Below are 18,533 nucleotides of genomic sequence, written 5' to 3' on the forward strand. Positions count from 1 at the left end.
ATCGATCACCGTGTTTCCAAAAATCATAAACGGAGAATCCGTCCCATTGAAACTCCATTGAATAATTTCTTTCAACGGCTGTCGATCGAACAAATGTCTCCTTGGTTCAGTGTACATATTCTTCTGACTTGAACGACGTTATACAGTACATCTATACCCGCAAACGGCAACCACGAATCGGGCACAGAGAAGTTTCCCAGTGCTTATCCTCTCGATCAAGGTTTTTCGTGCCATCTTTACGGCCGCATTAGTCTCGATGTTGTTCTCGATTCTATCCAAGACTTTGCATCAACTTCTTTTAACCAGTGCAATGTCAAACGTGTCTAACCTGCATAAACCAGGTAACCCTAGAATGTTGCCGGTAATAGCCGACTGATTTTTTTGGGCCAAATAGAAACAAGTAAATTTGGTAATAAACATCTACAAACGGAAAGCTGGTTTATTTCTTGTATGTTTAATCGTGAGAGACTGTCTTATTCGCGGTAATGGATGTGCGATTTTGAACCTAGCAGATTTAGATGCACATCACAGTTGCTCGTCAGTCAGTCGGAAATATATATATATATATATATATATATATATATATAGTACAAGATATGGATTGACGTATAAAAATGAACCAGTTGCTTTACTCTCGTGAATAACGTCAGAATCTGATTTTTGCAAAAAAAAGTGTAATATACATCCTATGTAGAGTGCGTTCTACTGAGAACCACGCAAACCTTATGGAAAAGTTGACTGTATTATCAAACATCCACAAATTAATGCTAAGGGGTTTTCCACCAAAATACTACCTTTGTTGTTCTGGGAAGAATTTCAACTCTACAATGAACGTTTTGTGGCAACCGTTCATGAAGTATATAAATAAAGGGCATTACACTCGGTAGAATACCGCGCAACATTTTCACTCTGGGTAAAATGTCAGGTATAGTTTGTAATATTTACTTTTCATCCCCATTCTCCTCATCAGAAAAAACTGATCAATCTTTCGCACTTCAATTGATCTGACCGTGTATGTTCCTTCCTTTATAGCTTTTATGTTGATATCGTAATCACTTAAAAGATGTTATTTTTCCATCAAGGAAGTGATTTCTATTATTCTACGGCTCTTTTTCCGCCTTGAAGTTGCCAACTATTGCTCGGACGATAGTCACATCAAGTTTGGCAGCATATTTGTTTCACATCGTGCGATATAGAGGAGAGTTCAGTCTTTAGGTGGCCAAAAGTAATTTAAACCAGACTTTGGTTATAAAGTACAGTATTTTATTGTTTGTTTATAACAAACAGTTGTTCTAGCTTCAGAAAGTAGAATCCACTCTCAAAATGTGAAAAATCGCACCATAGTCTATGAATGGATATGGCAGTAGATACAACTTTGAAAAGTTTTACAAACTGAGTCCGAAGACCCAAACCCATGGTTATTTCTATCTACGGACTGTAGCCGTTGATCTGAGCGTTTAGTCTGGTGAACAAGCCTTCTTGTAAACTTCCGACCACAGATTTATCAACCAACACAAAAGTTCCAAAGCACGGAATCTGCGCATATCAACCCCCCTTTCTGTATGCCATCAGCCCGCCAAATCAGTCACCCTTTTTAGTCTTGTGCAAGAAACCGATCACATAGTCTACAGACTAATCTGTTGGTATGCGCTGTGCAAAGTGGTGTATAAAAATGAACAAACTGGGACGAAGAGAACAGTGAAGATATCTTGCTTTATCAACTAAAACCCAGCAGAATTTGAGGGTGAACTGCGAAGTGAGGGGCGTCCAACTCGTCGGTGTATCCAGGTGTACAGAAATCCAGTACAAAAACCAATGTACATAACGATAATAGACGTTATTTCCATTTTCCGGTATGATCACTGACGTTTCATTGAAAAATAAAATTTGCGGGACATAACAGGACATGTTGAAACTAGCACATTTAGGCTTGCGCTGTGATAAAAAACTTCATCCACGTAGATGAAAATTAGGCGTCACCTTTAGAAACGCAGTCAGTTTTAGATTGGTGCAAAAAGTCTGAAGTTTTGGGACAATGCATAGTCACAAAGTCCTGAGACGTAGTTGAGCCCAGAATATTCAACAATATACTTTCTTTTCTTTTTCATATAAGAAATGTAACCCCTTCCTTCATCAAAATCACAGATACCCACCACGTGATTCAGAAGTGCCAGCCCATTAAGTGCCGGCTCCTCTGTGGAACACTCATAAAAACGGTGGTCCGAAAGTATAACAACAATAACTGTAAACTTCAATGACCATCTGCGGCCAAACGTGTATTAAACTAGTAGCCGTGAGGTTGCAGGTACCGAATGCTGGGAGTTTCGTGAGATGCGCCAACGATTCTCAGTAAGGATGAAACAACTATACAGTGTCTCATGGCTTTTCAGCATATAATGGCAACGTTCGAAGGACGAAATCTGTAATGAAAAGGCCTGAAGATTAACTAAAGATTTCGGCTGAGGGTTGGGTTGTATCTGAAAACTAATCTGAGTCTGAAACTTAACTATCCTCATCCTAATTGCACTTACTTTTCCCAGACGGTTCTACTAAAAAACATCTGTTTTGCTTTGTTTCGTCTGAGAATTCAAATTGACGCTTGTCCATTGTTATTATAAAAGCTAGTTATTTAGACATTTCAGACTGAATCAATCAGTTTAACCCCCTTCATATAATAGGATGTATGGTGTCAACCGCGTTTGTAGAATAACCTAGGAAACTGCATGCACTGGCAACCAGATTCTACCTGAATCACGTTGATGACGACGCAGGCAATTCAAACGTTGGGCTTGGCTAGTTCTCGTCGGTTACACCGGAAATCTACAAGTACCAGCTTTTGCGGTCGTTCTACCTTCAGGGCCAAATTCTACCTTACCCAGAATGTGTCCACCAGGGTATTCAGTTGCAAATATTGAAAACATTAAGCAGCAAATTCTTTGAGGTGATAGCAATAGTGAATCCATCTGCCCTCAACAGAAGAGGAAAATTGTTAGGATGTTTCGAGCGTTCGGAATCCAGTTCCTAAAGTTTTGTCACGTAATGGTCTTTAAGTAGAATGGTTTTTCGTGTCAGTTTAGAAAGCCTACTTTGGAATGTTAAGCACCATTTGTTTAGTTGTAGTGACTATTATTTCCATTGTATGCTGAAAGGATTATTTTGTAAATTATTATGTTTATTTCAGCGTCACTATTGATGCACAATAAATATACTTCTCTGGATGACATGAGAATGCTTTGTCACTGGCTTCGCAAAAATTAGACCCTGAAGCTCAACATTTGTTCAGAAAAAGTGTGGAATCATTCTCATAGATATGAATGTGCATCTCGAATCACAGATTATAGCAACACTTACGTCAGGCGTCAAAGAACCATTGCGACACTCAAGAGTTCATATAAATGTTTCATTTCCTGGTAAACTCCAAATGGCTATCACTTCTGTATGTCTGGTTCGACCGCGGACACAGGTGAGTCATTGGTGAAAGAAATTGACCAGTGAATAGTGAATAGCTCCATGTGTTAAATAGCAAGATAAACAGAAGCTCTGTTAGCTGACGGTTCTGAAGAAACCGATGAACACCGCCTCGAAAACTGTGGACTACATGAGAATCACCTTGTGGCCGACGGTTTAGTAACCAATAGCCAAACACGTGAGGAAAGACTAGACCTGGAAAGTACAAGTATAGCTGATTCCATGGTGTTATCTTCAAGTATTCGGAGATGTCAACGTACCATAATGTCTTATATTGGAGTACTATGTCCCTGCATTCGGCTTCGGTCCGCCGGATGAGCTGAATTTGTGGATTGGGAGGTGATGCACTTTTTCCTGGTACGAGGGAGTCATTCCAGTGGGGAGCACGAGCGATGCCGATCCAACCGAGATACGCACGTGCCTGTGCATAAGAGATGAGATAAAACCTTACTCTGAATTCTAAAGAAATTAGTATCAGAGTTTATGCTAAGCGACGCCATAGATAAACAAGCCAGGACAAACTGCTGATAAAACCTAAAGGGCTCGCAAATAAAAGAATATGGTCAAACACCAACAACAGCCTCACCAGCAGCGCTGCACGACCAGAGGGACAAAAGAGGCTGATACATATATGCCGCCTTTATGTATATGTATATATACAACGCAGGGAACTCGTCCAAGGTAGACCCTTTCGCACTTAAAAATCTTTCCACCTCCCATGGACCTGTCAGTAAGACTTCCGTTGAACTGAAAATGTCTTTTGAAAAGGAATAAGGGACACTAAACACAAATCTATGCATGACGCCAAAATGCGCGCTCCACTACATTGCTAGCTTCCGGATATTTATGACATAATCCCCAGAAAAACGAACATAGAGTGTTTTGTCTCTGAGAGTTGATAGCGGACACGGGCGTGATTGGTACTCCGGGTCAAAAATACAGTGACCTACCGAATTTTGAAAGCACGTTCGGTTGGTTCATCCGCAACCAGATAAAGCCAGGCATTTAAGGTTGGAAAAAGACTATCGCGAAGCCGAAAGTCACCACTACTCCCAGTCAAGTCAATCATGTTGAGAATGGTTTCTTCAGAAGCACTTCGATGCCTGGCGTGCTTCTGTAGATGGTGTCTGGGTAAGTGAAACTGGATGAATAAACATCATAGTAGTCAATGGCCTACCCATTAAATTCGATTTGTCAGTTGTGAATAATCGCAAGAAGGAACCATCGACGGAGTAGGAGGTATCCTGGTTATAGGGATACCAACCAAAATGAGATATAGCCCAAATGTTAGTAGTTTAGAATTCTGACTGGCGAATTCAAAATGCGACCCATTCGTCATCTTCATCATTCACAGCACGACTACAGTGCTCAACACTGATGCTTCGCTATCATACAGCCACGATTTAGTCGAAAGTCTTATGGTGAAGAAAAGAATAAAAGTGAGCTGGAAAGGGGCTTGGGTTAGCTTATCACAATCATTTTAAGATGCCCATACTTCCAGACATTCATTCAGACAATCTGGGTAGAAACTGACAAAAAACGCTAGTGACATAGATTGGCAGCCTTATCTTCCAGCGTTTCCAACCTGGGGCAATGCAGATCCGCGGGCCCCATCCTGGAAGGCGTTCTTGTCACCACCGACTACAACGATGTATGGGCCATTAACCCGTTGTAAAAGACCACCTATAGCCTCATAGAAACTGTCTTTGGTAGATTAAGGGTCAGTCAGTTTGAACGTAAGCGGATGCAATAAACAGGGTATGATGAACCCAGCTTTCTCTAGATTCTTCCAGGAATGTTGCCAAAAGAACCACAAAGAGAAGAATATCATTAAGTACCCAGCCAGGTAGCGACGCTTTTGTGCTATCGCTCAACACCATATCTATTCGGCATATCCAGGCGTCACAGCCTGTGCATCACTGAAGGTTCGCAGCCTGGAAATGGAATAGGGCAAGGAGCAGTCAATCAAGTTTACTTGCGTCTTGCATCCCTGTTTCCGATAGACAGCATGAATCAATGTAGAGGAAACCCAGCGTGCGAATAATGGTCATCTGTTATCCTGCTTGATTCAGTGTGCGAACATTAAAGGCAGCTAAGAAGACAGGCTTTCGGGGTTTGAAAACAGACTTCGAAGTCGTATGCACAGAAGCTGCAGCTCAGTGTGCTGCACGGCGGGCAAGAAGGCTGGTCCCAGTGCTGAGGACCTGCGGAGAGAGTATTAACATTTGGGTCGGTTAGAGTAGGAAGGAAAATGTGGGTGTAAGAAGGCTGGCATCAGCAGTAGTCTGTTTTCGCTTATTCGCCCTAATTTGTGCAGCAAGTAAGGCGGCCTTGCTGGTGATACCACGCGACGGCCGATGCGGCATGAGATTATCGTTAATTATAAATGTCGCGGCTGTACGTGAGCTGAACTCCTGCCAGAGCACCTAGACCTAGACAGAAGAACGCGTAGTGTCCTCACTCAAAGCCTCTGAATAAAAGCCTGACTGCAAGGCAGCGGTGTTTGGCGGAAAATGCGAATACATTACCATTCTTACGGAACACGTCGCCATACATGTTTCGTCCCCAACCTGGAGGACCAGAAGACTTTGTTTGTCAAACCTCTAACCACTGACCAACCAGGTATGAGAGACTCTGTGAGTGTCACACGGACATCCTCCAGTATAGCTCAACAGGTCGCGGTGGTACACAAACCGTCACACCACTGTAAGGTCCAGTTACTTAGTGGCGGTGTTGAATAAATGGACTTACGACAATGGATCGATATTTGGCATCTGAAAGCGTATCAACAACATGATTAAAGAGTAGACATCTTTAAGTAAATATAAATGCATTGTTAATGCCTGTGAGCCGCAAGTTCCTACTATATCCAGACAATCTTGGGCAATGTAGATGGCTGCAACTTTAAGCATTATATGTTGTTGGGGTTGGGCCGCGTAAAGTTGTTTTCTATCTGAATAAAGTGTAAGTGGGCACACTCAAGTCGTCCTTGCTTATAGGGACTTCTCCTGCTCAGGCACTCGAACTTCGTGACCATGAATAAATTGCGCTTTCGCCAATTCAGCTGAAGTTGCTCGTTTGATTTTCAGGTTGTTCAGCAAACCTATCGACCTATTTCGAGCTGTTCAACACATTTTGACTTGAAAAAACAAGAGGCTTCCAAAGATCAGGTTTAGTATCTCCAAATACTGTATAGATTTTTATTCCTCTTCAAATGGGTTGAGTTTATCTCTAATTATCACTTTTGGCATTTATTTTATTTTTTGATCAACTCTATAACAGCTATCTTCAATCCTTCAGTGATGCAATTGCTTTTTTACCCAATCCTCCTGGATGTTACCACATTGCAGATATCGTTTCAATTCCTATATACCTAACACTAAATGTGAGCGCAGGAGTATCGCAATCAAAGCTGAAAAGACTGGTGCGTTATTTTCAATTTGCCTCTATGCCCACATGCAGCTGGGTGCGTGAGATTAGAGGAAGAGATCACCAAAAGCTTCACTAAAAATGGTGTCCGGTATTTCTATCAACTCCTTAGTTTTGACCAGCCTCCTCATAGATGAACAAATTAGGCAAACTATGGATGGTTTTCAAACCCCCGGTGTTCAAACGTTTGCTAGTCATAACTCGTGGTCCTCGTCTTTGAAGATTAGGACAAAGTACAACCGTTGTTGAGCAAATCTGTCAAAAGTAGACGATATCTTGGTATCGACCTTGCAAAGGTATAAAATGGTGCGCCAGGATGGGAATAATTTGGAAATACCTCTTGCAATTCAAGAAGTACTATAGGTTGTGGAAATTATTACATACCACATTATTCATCTTTGATAAAGCGGACAGTTGATCTGAGGCGACTTCAGGTTACTGACCGCAAATGTCCCAAACGTGTTGCCGGTCCGTATGACACGAAAGAATTCGGAACATGGTAATTATAAAATGGGGATTTGGTTTTGTATCAGACATTTCAGCCACGGAGAACAACCTCATCAAAAGCTGTCATCCTACCATTGTGGACGGGCATCTGTGCTGTAGTGATCCTGCGTGCTTAACTGACTAGAACTCAGTTGCTAAGAATTCTACCGTGCCAAAAATGTCATATGAGAACAGCCCAACGAAGAACAGCAAATCGCCTTACTGCAAGAAAACGTATTACGAGGAAGTCTGGAGACAAAGTCGTACTGTTCTGTGACATGAGTGTAAAGGGAGTAAGCAATTTCCTCCAGGCAACTGGCATTTCCATAGTTGTGGAGGAAGCAATGCTGCCGTCTTCTGAGGAAGGACGGATTGCAAAATTTAACCAGAAATGAAGATAGTCGGTGCCTAGTTGTCATGTCCCCAAGAGGAAGCACGAGGGTTGAGATACTACCAGGTTGCCAAAGCCTGGGCAGGAACAGTAGAAATGTAGAAATTGGATTGCACCATGGTCCCCAATCAGTAAGTTTGCATCTTATCCACTGAGCGGTCTCAGGCTCCGGATGTATGTGCTACTTGTGCCAAATTATCGTCTGACGAGGCGAGCATTGCTCTCCTTGGCTATCCCAGAATGGCTGAAACTGTTAGGTGGACAAGTTGCGGCGTGACGAAAGAATATGAAAGAGCTTGCGAGGGACGTGTATTATTGGTCGGTCTGCCTTTCATAACTGCGCTCGACTGCAGGCATCAGAAGAAACGGAAACTAATCCACGTCGGTGACATTTGTGCTGTCAGTCTGTGCTATCCAATTGTCTGATTGAGAGTTTGGAGATATAGGCATCTATGGATGCTTAAAGTAACAGGGTACCCCGTCTACTCTTCTCACTTTATAGTTTAAGGTTATAAACATAATTAAGTAAATGCTTCAGGCACACGAGAGTAAATGTCTACGTCGAAACCGAAGTTGCTGTCTCTGATGATGATGGAGGAACGTGGTGCAGAACAACCTCAAAAAACTCAGAAATCCATACTGCTTCAATGTATCAAGCAAGTATCCAGGCAAGTAATAAGGAGAAACAACATGAGTGCTGAGAGATGACCTACATAAAATTGGGGAACTGGACGCCAAGCTGAACAACAGTAACAAAAAGATTTCTTCAGAGCGAATCTTGGCTCGCTGATTGGGTTGGATGACCAGCAAATGTAATTCTTCTAGTTGCTTTGTATTTCGCGACTCAATATTTCACCATAACCTTCGTTAACACCAAATGTCAACATGTATTTGTGTGTTCGACGAAAAACCATGGTAACTCAGGTCGGATGGATTGACTGAACCCCATGCAAGTCAATACTTTGGTATGTCTAGATCAGCAAAATCTAAGGGTATATGTTGACGGATTTGACAGATGCATGGGACGACTAAAGATCAGTGGTAACTGAATGTATGAGTAAGAGAGGTAGCTGACAGGTAATAATGAGGCGTTGGATGAACGGCATTCATTGTTATAATGGAATATGAGGCTACTATACTGACATGTGAAAGAAACAATTAAACTGATAAAAATCAGGCCTTGTACTCACGTCAATATGATACTTTATGCGCTGTAGTTTCTGCGATATCTGATTTATTTGATGTTCAACCAACCCGAAGTCAGACGCAGACCAATCCTCAATGTCGAGAACCTTCTGCAAAAAAACTCCAGGCTCCGGCGCAACTGGCTTGGCTGGCTGACCTGTGAATCCAACGTGTTCCTGATGTTGGTCCTGAGATTTGGCTTGCGTGAAGTAATTTCGAATACACATTAGACTTTGTGATAACCGGTCCAGACTAAGGTAGAACGGAGATTGAAGACCGTTAAATCTTAAGTAAGGCCGAAATAGTAATGATATTTGTGTATTGTAATAAGGCTATCGTCATATATAAGTATCTAAACGTCCGTGTAGTGTGCATGTATATCTATACATATGGATGTATATGTATTTATCGCCATGGGTTATGGCTTCTTGATAGCAGCAATGTAATGCCGATCGGCTCCCACATGTCAAAATAATTTCGACATAGTTTAACAACAGGCACATCATTTCCCTACCGTCACCACAAATGTCGCAACAAATGCCGTCATACTGATTGGAGGAGCGCTAGCCCGAGTGAAAATGTATTTGTGTAAGTGGACATTAAAATAATATCCTTGTATACAAATATGAGCTGCAGAGTTTACGGAAGGCTCGCGTACCAAAATAACATGGATATCATAATTGGGATTTTCAGTCTTATCTCTCCCGCAAACGATAAACGCCCGATATGCGCATTAGCCTAAACGTATTATTATTATTATCGAGAGAATATTCAGTGTTAAAAACTAACACTATGTCGCCCAGGAGTGTAGGCCTCTCCGACCGATTATGATGGGCTAGTGCATGGACTGTTCGCAATTCCCTTTTATGCTTTTCTTCGCAATGAGGTTTTCAACTAATTTACATTTATCATACAGCGAGACGTCAGTATTAAAGGCCGATGCTGTGTTGTTGGTAAAGGGGGTGGTGATGATGATGATGATGATCATGGTGATTAGAATGACGAAAATGAGGATGATGACGACGTTATTATGATAATGATGATGGTGAGTATGGTGATGGTGATGGTGATGGTGTTGATGGTGGTAATGAGTATCAGTCGCAAGCAAGTTCTAAAAAGTCGAAAACATTCACCTTCAACTGGCCTGTTTTTGAGAGCTATTGTGATCGCAAAGAAAACGGAACTTTCAAATACTATTTGTAGATAAACAGCGGGTGTAAAAGGCACTTTCAGAAAGATTTTCAAGCTCCTGAGCCCGATATTGTTACTGGTTCCCCCGGAATCACTTGAAAATTTAAAGTGCCTATAGACTATGAAAACGTGATTACAATCAAAATTTCAATAAACCCTGCTAAAATTTCCCGCTGATTGATTAGATAAAATAAAATAAGTAGAATAAGTAAAAAAGTTGAATGCCTGTATATTTGTACATTTAATAAGTGACTTAAATATATTTCTGACTAGTTGAAATGAATTAAAGGCTCTTGTGCTAACGGTCATGTTCCGATCCTAATTTGCTGCAAACTAGAAATCCAAGTATCCGCTTAAGACGGTCCAGAAACTGAATATATAGGACAATGCTGGCACCACTCTAATATATTTCATTAAGAGTCGACATTCCGTGCATTCAACGAACGACCCCAGTCGTTAACACTGGATGCATGTTTGAACTACCGGTTGTTCTAAAACACTGCCTCCGGAATTACTCCTAGTTGCTAGAGGCCAATGTACACTAAGTTGGCCGCCAAAAAGTCATTCAAATTCTTGACATCGGTAAACATCGACGGAAAGTGGTCCGGAAGTGAGTATATTAACGTAAAAATTTTGGTTCCTCATCGGGAGCAACGCTTCAGAGATGCATTTGGCACTGACCGGAGTGTTTACCGGTTACCTAACAACATTTGCGTGTACCTGGTTTTGTATCTTGTAGAGTCCTCAACATCTCCTCACTGTAGAAAAAAATATTTTTTCAATTCCTAGCAATATTGGTTTTGACAATTGTGCAATGTTTCACTCACCTTCATGCAAACAATATAAAAACCATTCGGGCCAATAAGGAATTTTAAGTGTCAATGGATCTGAGATCTTCAGAAAAGAGTTGCATAATAGCGTTCTGAAGCCTACAATCTCATTGAGGTGACCTGTTCTTTACAATGACAACGTAACTACTCACTATCTTCTTTTCTAAGTTGATACTACTCATTCTTTTATAAACTTACCGCTTCTCACAGTAGCTAATAGCCCGGCGGAGATCGGAGTCACTGGCATTCGAAGACAGTGAAGTTCGATCGTCTGCGCAAAAATCGAGGCCAGCAGCTTGTAAGGCACATATATACTCTGTTGCTTTGCTAGAAATATCAGCTGCTTCATTCGTATTCGCCGGTTGTTCTATATCTGTCCTGAAGCCGAGATGCTCACTGACGGTAGGGTCCAAATTTTTGTGAGGAGCGGAACTTATTAGTGAGGAAGGAGAACCATGGAGAGAATTTAATGTCTGAGTAGTAGACCGTTTTGGAGAGGTCTTTAGTCGAAAAATCGGAATTGTTCTTGACTTTAACCATTTGCTCACACCAGAATCTGCAGAAGTTTGTAGCGGTGAGGATTGACCGGTTCCCGGGGATAAATCACGAGAGTCATTTTTGCTACACTTCCAGAGACCGCGTGATTCATGCACTTTCGTTGACAAATATGACTGAGCAGGGGGGTCCTCTACTTTTGAGGCAGTACCCGCTTCTTTGACACGTTTTCGTGTACTAGAAGCACATAGCGACCAACAGCAGAACTTTGAAAATCTCGACCGCAGTGGTATGTTTGTTCTGCTCGTTTTTTTTTCATGCTCGGTCTGTGAGCTATGTGCTGGTTTAATTTCCACGTCAGAAAACATCACTCTGGCATCGTTATTCTCGTTCGCCTGCACTGTTTCGAAATAATATAAAAAACAGAATTAATCAGAATTAATAGATAGCACACACGCGTTCAGTGGGTGAAGTATTCAACTTCAGCCCTCCGCATTGGCTCTAAGCTTGACAACGCAATATAACAGTGGATCGGAAGGGTTGAATTTGAAGCAGCAAGTCAAATGAAAAGTTCCCATTCACTTACCCAAGCAGTAGGCGTGCTGGCCAGGTTCATTTTCAGCTTAAGAACCGGTGGCACACATTGTACTTTGAGCCAAATGGTTTCCAAAAACCTCATCCTATACCGTTAAAATGGACCAGTTGAAATGTAAACTTCGGTCGATAAAATTTCTTGAATGCAGGTAGACCAATGTAGACATAGTATATTTTCAACTACAAACTACGGCTACGTGTTATAATTCATTTAATACCATCTGATAATGTGGCTGACCAAAGGATTATTCATAACTGTCATTAATGCAGGAAACGAGGTGTTCGTATCCTGAATGAGAGAATATCGTCTCTCTAGAAGAAGCGTACATCATTTCTTGCCTAACGGATAATTCTGAAGTGGAATTAAGGAAGACCAGCATCTGTTTAGAAGCAACTTTCTGGGAGGATTACCATAAGAACAAAAACTACTCCTGTTATTTTTTTACGGAAATGCTCCCTTATGACTATCTTCCGTATCAACAGCTTAACAGTTACGCGTGGACGCTGAGTTCAGTGGACTAATTAACTGGGTAGAACACATTCTAAAAAGTGTAACCTGGATAGACGACCAGAAGCAGACAGAATACTGCTAGAGTTAAGACAAATGTACATAAAAAACAAGGTGAAGTAGAGGCTCGTTTTTGCATGAACTCTTCATGATTTCTAAGAAACTAGATTACGGCAAGGCTACTAAAAACCGATTAACTCAGAATAGTTGGCTCAACTAATAGTGCAGTACCAACAAAATTTTCGTTTCGTGAGCAATAGCTGTTCAATACTTCCGTGTGAAAATGAAACTAGTGAATGAACCAGAATAATAGCAGTCGAATTTTCCTTTAACAGTTTGACTAACAACTGATGTGTTTTTTCACTGTCCGGGTTTGAATGAGTTGGCGCCAGATCTGTATTATTTTCGTGAAAAGCACCTAAGAATGAGGTCTCAATGTGCAGTGAAGCGTCGCCGCACTTAGTGTTGTTCTACATTGAAACTGCAGTCTGGCTTGTCCTCAAGAGAACAGCCGACTAAGTGGGTCAAAATAAGGTCGTGCAAGATAAACTTTATCCTCAACGGATTCTGGTATCTTACCACTATCCAGTGGATATTGCTGGAAGACTGCTGGAAACTCACGGTCGCAATGATGACAAATATTAGTTGGATAAGCACAAGGACGTGAAGGCTGTGCTTTCAGCTTTTAAGGATGTTTGCCCAAGCCATTCAATGTGACCAAATGCACACTAGATTTTATTGATATCAGCAGCCCTTATTAGTGCCGGAAAGAACTCACAAGCAACTATTGACAAAGAAGATGCACACAGATCCACTGAACACCGGAGATCAAGAACCTAAAGAATGGTAGTAAATGGCAATAAATTGCGGAAGCCAAGGGGATGAGAGAAAGCTTCCGCTGCGGAAAAAGATGTGCCGTATTTTATCTGGTTTTTCAACTGGCCAAAAGAAAAAGGTGTCTACAAAATGATCTGTAAAGAGAAGAAACACCTATTAATTCAGTGAAAGGATGTCTCGATCGATAAGTTGGGCATATCAAGGAAATTTTCGGTTGGCTTTGTAGACACAGCCCCCGAAACAACCCAAAAAGCCTTATCATAACGTTGTCACCGACTGAAGCAGAAATCCACTACGTGATATCCTTCCTTCAGCGCAAAAAGCACCCAGTTTGGAAACTTGAACACTATCACACAGCTTGATATGAGCTTCACACCTGCACACTGTGAAGTGCTTCTACAAGACTGGTTGAAAGCAAATCCATACCTCTCATGCTTTAAGAAAATTTTGATAGATAAATGATAGATAGATTTCTTTACCTTGAGAGTTGTTGAGGTTCCGGCGGACTAGCTGAAGCTGATATCATCCTTTTAGTAGGGAAGTCCAGGGCAGTCTTTACTAACCGTCGACATTACGGTGCCAGTTGCACGTAGATCTTTTGAAGTGCGACCCATAGCGACTTATGGAATAGACATTTCACATCTATACAAAGCAGATGTACACATGGTTCTAATGTTCTACCCTTGACGTTCTTATAATTAAAGTTACTGAGAGGGGGGCACCTTATCATCTGGCCACGAACTATGAAAGCTGAAACCATCAAAATTCAGTTGGGATGACAACCGCTACCTCCATGGATGGAAATCTCCCGGACACAATTAATTATTGAGCAGCAACGGCTAAGAACACCACTCAGTCACACAATCAGTGGCTCCACTGCATCAAATCTATCGACTCCAACGCGTGCCCTTCCACTTTCCCCATCCATCAAAAACCGGAGCAAGTGATAAGGTCATCGTCACCTATGTTTCCTACACCTTTCCTTGTTTTCCAGCTTTCCATGACCAAAATTCTAATACCTGTAAGCAGTGTACTCTTCGTACTAGGTTGATAGCTGAAAATCGCGACCGATCTGAACGTAATTTCCACTTTTAATCTCCGGCAATTCAAGCTATTACTGTCCCTCCGACATTAGGTGAACCTCAAGATCGGTGTTCCCTCACCATAACACTGAGGCAAGATTGCATATGCGCAAGGACTCATTTACAGATAATTCGAATTATTATTTTATTATAAGCGGGAACAATAGCGCCCGGTAGCAGTTTTGGCTGACGACATATTGTCCTACATATAACATATGTACTCTTAAGCAGAATAATCCGTTGCATCGTTCTACACACCGAACACGAACTGAGATGCAAGTAGTCGTTTGGTTGTGAGGTAAAGACTTCTGTTCAGCTAGAGTAGGTGGATGCTTGGGAGGTGCGTCCCCCAAACACTCGTCCATGAGTTTGCAAACCAAAGAAAGGGTGCGGGACATCTTCGTACACATAAATCGGTAACCTTGGCAAAATTACTATTTATAGCACATCGAAGCAGAATACTGACAGTGAATAATTTCGAGGCTGAAGATCCAATGATCGCATTATCTCAGATTCCGTACGTATTATGGTGAGAAACGCGGGCTTTGGTCACAGTACAAGGATTGTTTTCAAAAAGGAAAGAAAACAGCGTAGGCTTGTGCATTGTATTTGGATAGTTTAATATTCATCACAGGCTTGTAAAAAGTCTTTATTAATCGGGAACTGGATGCTCTGTCAGCGTCCATAAGTGGTGTCGAATAGAAGTGTTTTGAAGTAATTGTGCTCCAAAAAAGCAACTTTCATTCGGATAACTTTGGTGACGTCCATTTGGAAGGTTTCGATAAATTCAGGAGCTTTCCCAAAGACAGCAATTTCAACTGGGTAACCTGGAAATTTTACGTGGATTTAGATCACGAAAGGTTAACACATTAGTTATTCAGCATAAACTACGAGATTTGCCAAATTTTCGCTCCTTCGTTTTGTTTTAAAACCTGCTCTCACGTAAATCCCAAGTTCAGATTCCACATTATGCAGTGACTTACTGGATGTCTACCAGATTTCTCTCCCAACCCCTTCTTTGTTGTCACGTGATTCCAAACATTCTGATATACATACATAAAATCAGTAAAAAAATGGATCAGAAATCTTCACCCTATCAAAGTTCACAGGATCCCTTACACAATTATCGTAGCACTAGCTCATTCACAGATTGACAAAAAGTGTGAACGACGTTCAAGAGGAAGCAAACCGGAAGAACTAGTCCTTATGCTGAACTCAAATCAATGGACGTTCCCCATCGGCCTTAACAACTGCTGATCCGCTCTAACAAAAAATCCTTCGGCAGAGGCCTAATTGCTTTAGTCTACTTGACTGATTGGTTATCCATCCGCCTTTAATCTTGACCAACATCATAACGTGGTCAATTGGCTTGACAAAACTTTTGTGTAAAAAGCGAAAGGCTACACATCAATAAATCTACCAATTTTCTCCCAAACTTGTCCGAAAACAACTGCAAAAGCACTTTTTCAATTCACCAGCCCTCTTCACTTGCCGTTATCTCCATCACTGACTCGAAAATATTTGTTTCATGCAAACTCGCCCATCTAGCTACGAGTAATCACTGCACGTCGGTGCAGCTTTCCATAAACCTATATTAAGCAGAATCCCCAGAATAGTGCATGTTCCTTAGGACAGCACGCAAGAAGGTTTTTTAGGAGAATATATCTAAGAAATTGACAACGGTGTAGCTATCTGTCGAAAAAATAATTCGTGACGGGTTACTAAAAAGCATCCCCGTAGCACGTTGAGGCCAAGCATTGATATTATGGAAATAAACATGGACCTTTTAACATCCATTTGATTATCTACATTCTGTTTCCTTGATTAACCAAGTCAAATTTTTCCCGCGTAGCCATATCCGCTGATAGCTTGTTGACTTCCAACTCGAAAGAACATGTGTTCCTGATATACCAATCCACATCCTACTTGGTGAATGTGTCGCTGCTCTCTGTATTCTTCCAAAAGACGTTTAATCTTTGCATGTTTCTAGGAAAGCTGTTGCATAGTTGAGAACAATTCTACTCACTCCTCAAGAACTTCACCATTTTGTGTCAATAATTTCTGCCCAACTAACAGTAATTACCGCGTTTTCAAATCGCTTAAGAAATATCTGTAGGAGAAACCGCGAAAAGTTCTAAAAATCCTATCTCTGTTTCCCTCATTGTCAGTCGCTTGCAACGTGTGAAGTCGTGCCCGAGTAGTACATGATACTTCGTCCTAGCGTGTCAGCAATCACGGTGTGGTGCGGTTACCAGAATGTTATCAAACCAATATTTTTGAGAAGGGATGCTACCGAACTTAGCTGCAACCAAGGATTCTGAACACAGTGTAGTAGATAAGTTCCTCTGCAACTTTACGCTGTTTGTAAGCATTTCATAATTGACAGCAGCCACAGGTCCTCTACACGTTCCACGAATGCTGGTGTGCTTTGTGGAGGCACCTCATCCCCTTTTTTGTGCTGATTATTTTCTGTGGACATCCTGCGATCACCGTCTGTATTGAATAACAGCTAAGGAGAAATTGTTAGTGGTTGTCCACCCTTTGATTTCAAGTCCTTTCTATATTTGAAGAAGACTTTCCCAATTTAATTGGTTGTTCCGTCTCCAAATGCCCTGAAGTGTGTAAAAACTTCATTCGGTCATTTACTTTCTCACTGTTATCGATTTCTGCAATCCCTTTCGTATCAATATAGATTATAACCAGGTCACCTGAAAATTTGTTTGCCTGGTGCGCAGGCGTCACGCTTACGCATGTCCGTTACTAACCCCAGCATATTCATTTTGACTTTGGTATTCAGGATGCCTTTCTCTTTTTGTTAGTTGCATAAAAACCTCCATTTCTGACAATTTTATCAAAAAGTTTCTTACGATAAGTCACCATCTGCGTTATCTGTACAATCCTCTTGTTTAGGTTCTCAGAAATGGAGAAGAATATTCCGGCCCGTTAAGATGATTTCAATAGTCAGGGTACTTATTTCCGTTTCTTCGTTTAACCTAAACTTCACGGTTATCGCTGGATACCTCATTCAGATAAGATAGGGTAAAAAATGATATGCTGATCTCACGGAAATTATGTCAACCGTCAACAAAATACTACACTTTGAGACTATCACCGTACTTGCCCCATATTTTCACACCTTACGATAATCCTGATTCCATCTGGTCCGAAATTCAGGCGCACCTATTGCCGTGAGAATATGTGTTGTATCTTTTTGCTTAGATTGTAGCCTCCGAACATCTATCCTCTTTGGTAGTGACAGCGTTGACTTGAAATTGCTGCCAAGCATACGGTTTTCGATAAGCCGAGGGACGCGGTGGGGATGACTCAGGATAAAATTCTAACAGGCTGACTGAATTAGAGGGAAAATGGTAATACCTTGGTGTGCTCACACCTATCAGACAAATCTTTTGACCCAGCCTAGATAATAGATAATCTGGGGTCGTACAGATCAGTTTCTATATCCTTTTCCATATTGCACCATTATTTGTTTCCAGTATGAAAGAAAACGTTTCTAACAAAATATTTAGAGTTTTTAACAATTTCCATGAGATAGTCAGCATACTTTACGAATTATGGGGAGAGATAGAATATTCACCACTTTATTTCGTGCAAGCATGTTGCATAATAATGCAAAAATAAAGTACCGAACGAAATCGGGACACTTAGGACTCTATTATTTTTTCGTCTTATCAATAAAAAGTGCTTTCAAGTCCACTTGGAGTGCAACATCTTGGGCGTCAAATCGGGTAAACAGGCGAACAAAATGCTGTCCCCCAAAAGCCTGTAGCCCATCTGTGATTATCAAACCACTTTCTCCAGCGTTACTTTCTGAATCTTAACGTTCAAGCGGATGAGGTTAGTCCCTCTAGTTGTTTTTCTGTGAGGACTAATCTTTATAATTGTTGTAACTGTATTTTCCTCAGCTTAGTTCTCGGTCTGAGCCTCCCAAGCTAGCGTTCACGTCAAAACAAACACCAAAGGTGCAAAAGGTCTATTAACGCCCAAAACGAAATCAGGAACAGTTGTACAGCGCTTCG

The 18,533-nt window shown here is 41.3% G+C and overlaps 1 protein-coding gene across 1 annotated transcript in view; it reads right to left on the minus strand.

The window, feature by feature from the left end:
• The window catches only part of T265_03524 (hypothetical protein), a gene marked incomplete at both ends in the record, with an annotated part of 88,252 nt that overhangs the window by 26,245 nt on the left and 43,474 nt on the right, over nt 1–18,533 (minus strand). Inside the window, 3 exons of the mRNA XM_009168036.1 lie at nt 3,729–3,889; nt 8,965–9,211; nt 11,179–11,875. Of these exons, the coding sequence (XP_009166300.1) occupies nt 3,729–3,889; nt 8,965–9,211; nt 11,179–11,875 (1,105 nt within the window). The remainder of the gene's footprint in view (nt 1–3,728; nt 3,890–8,964; nt 9,212–11,178; nt 11,876–18,533) is intronic.

The sequence above is a fragment of the Opisthorchis viverrini genome, assembly GCF_000715545.1.
Source record: "Opisthorchis viverrini unplaced genomic scaffold opera_v5_51, whole genome shotgun sequence".
Classification (NCBI taxonomy): Eukaryota; Metazoa; Platyhelminthes; class Trematoda; order Opisthorchiida; family Opisthorchiidae; genus Opisthorchis; species Opisthorchis viverrini.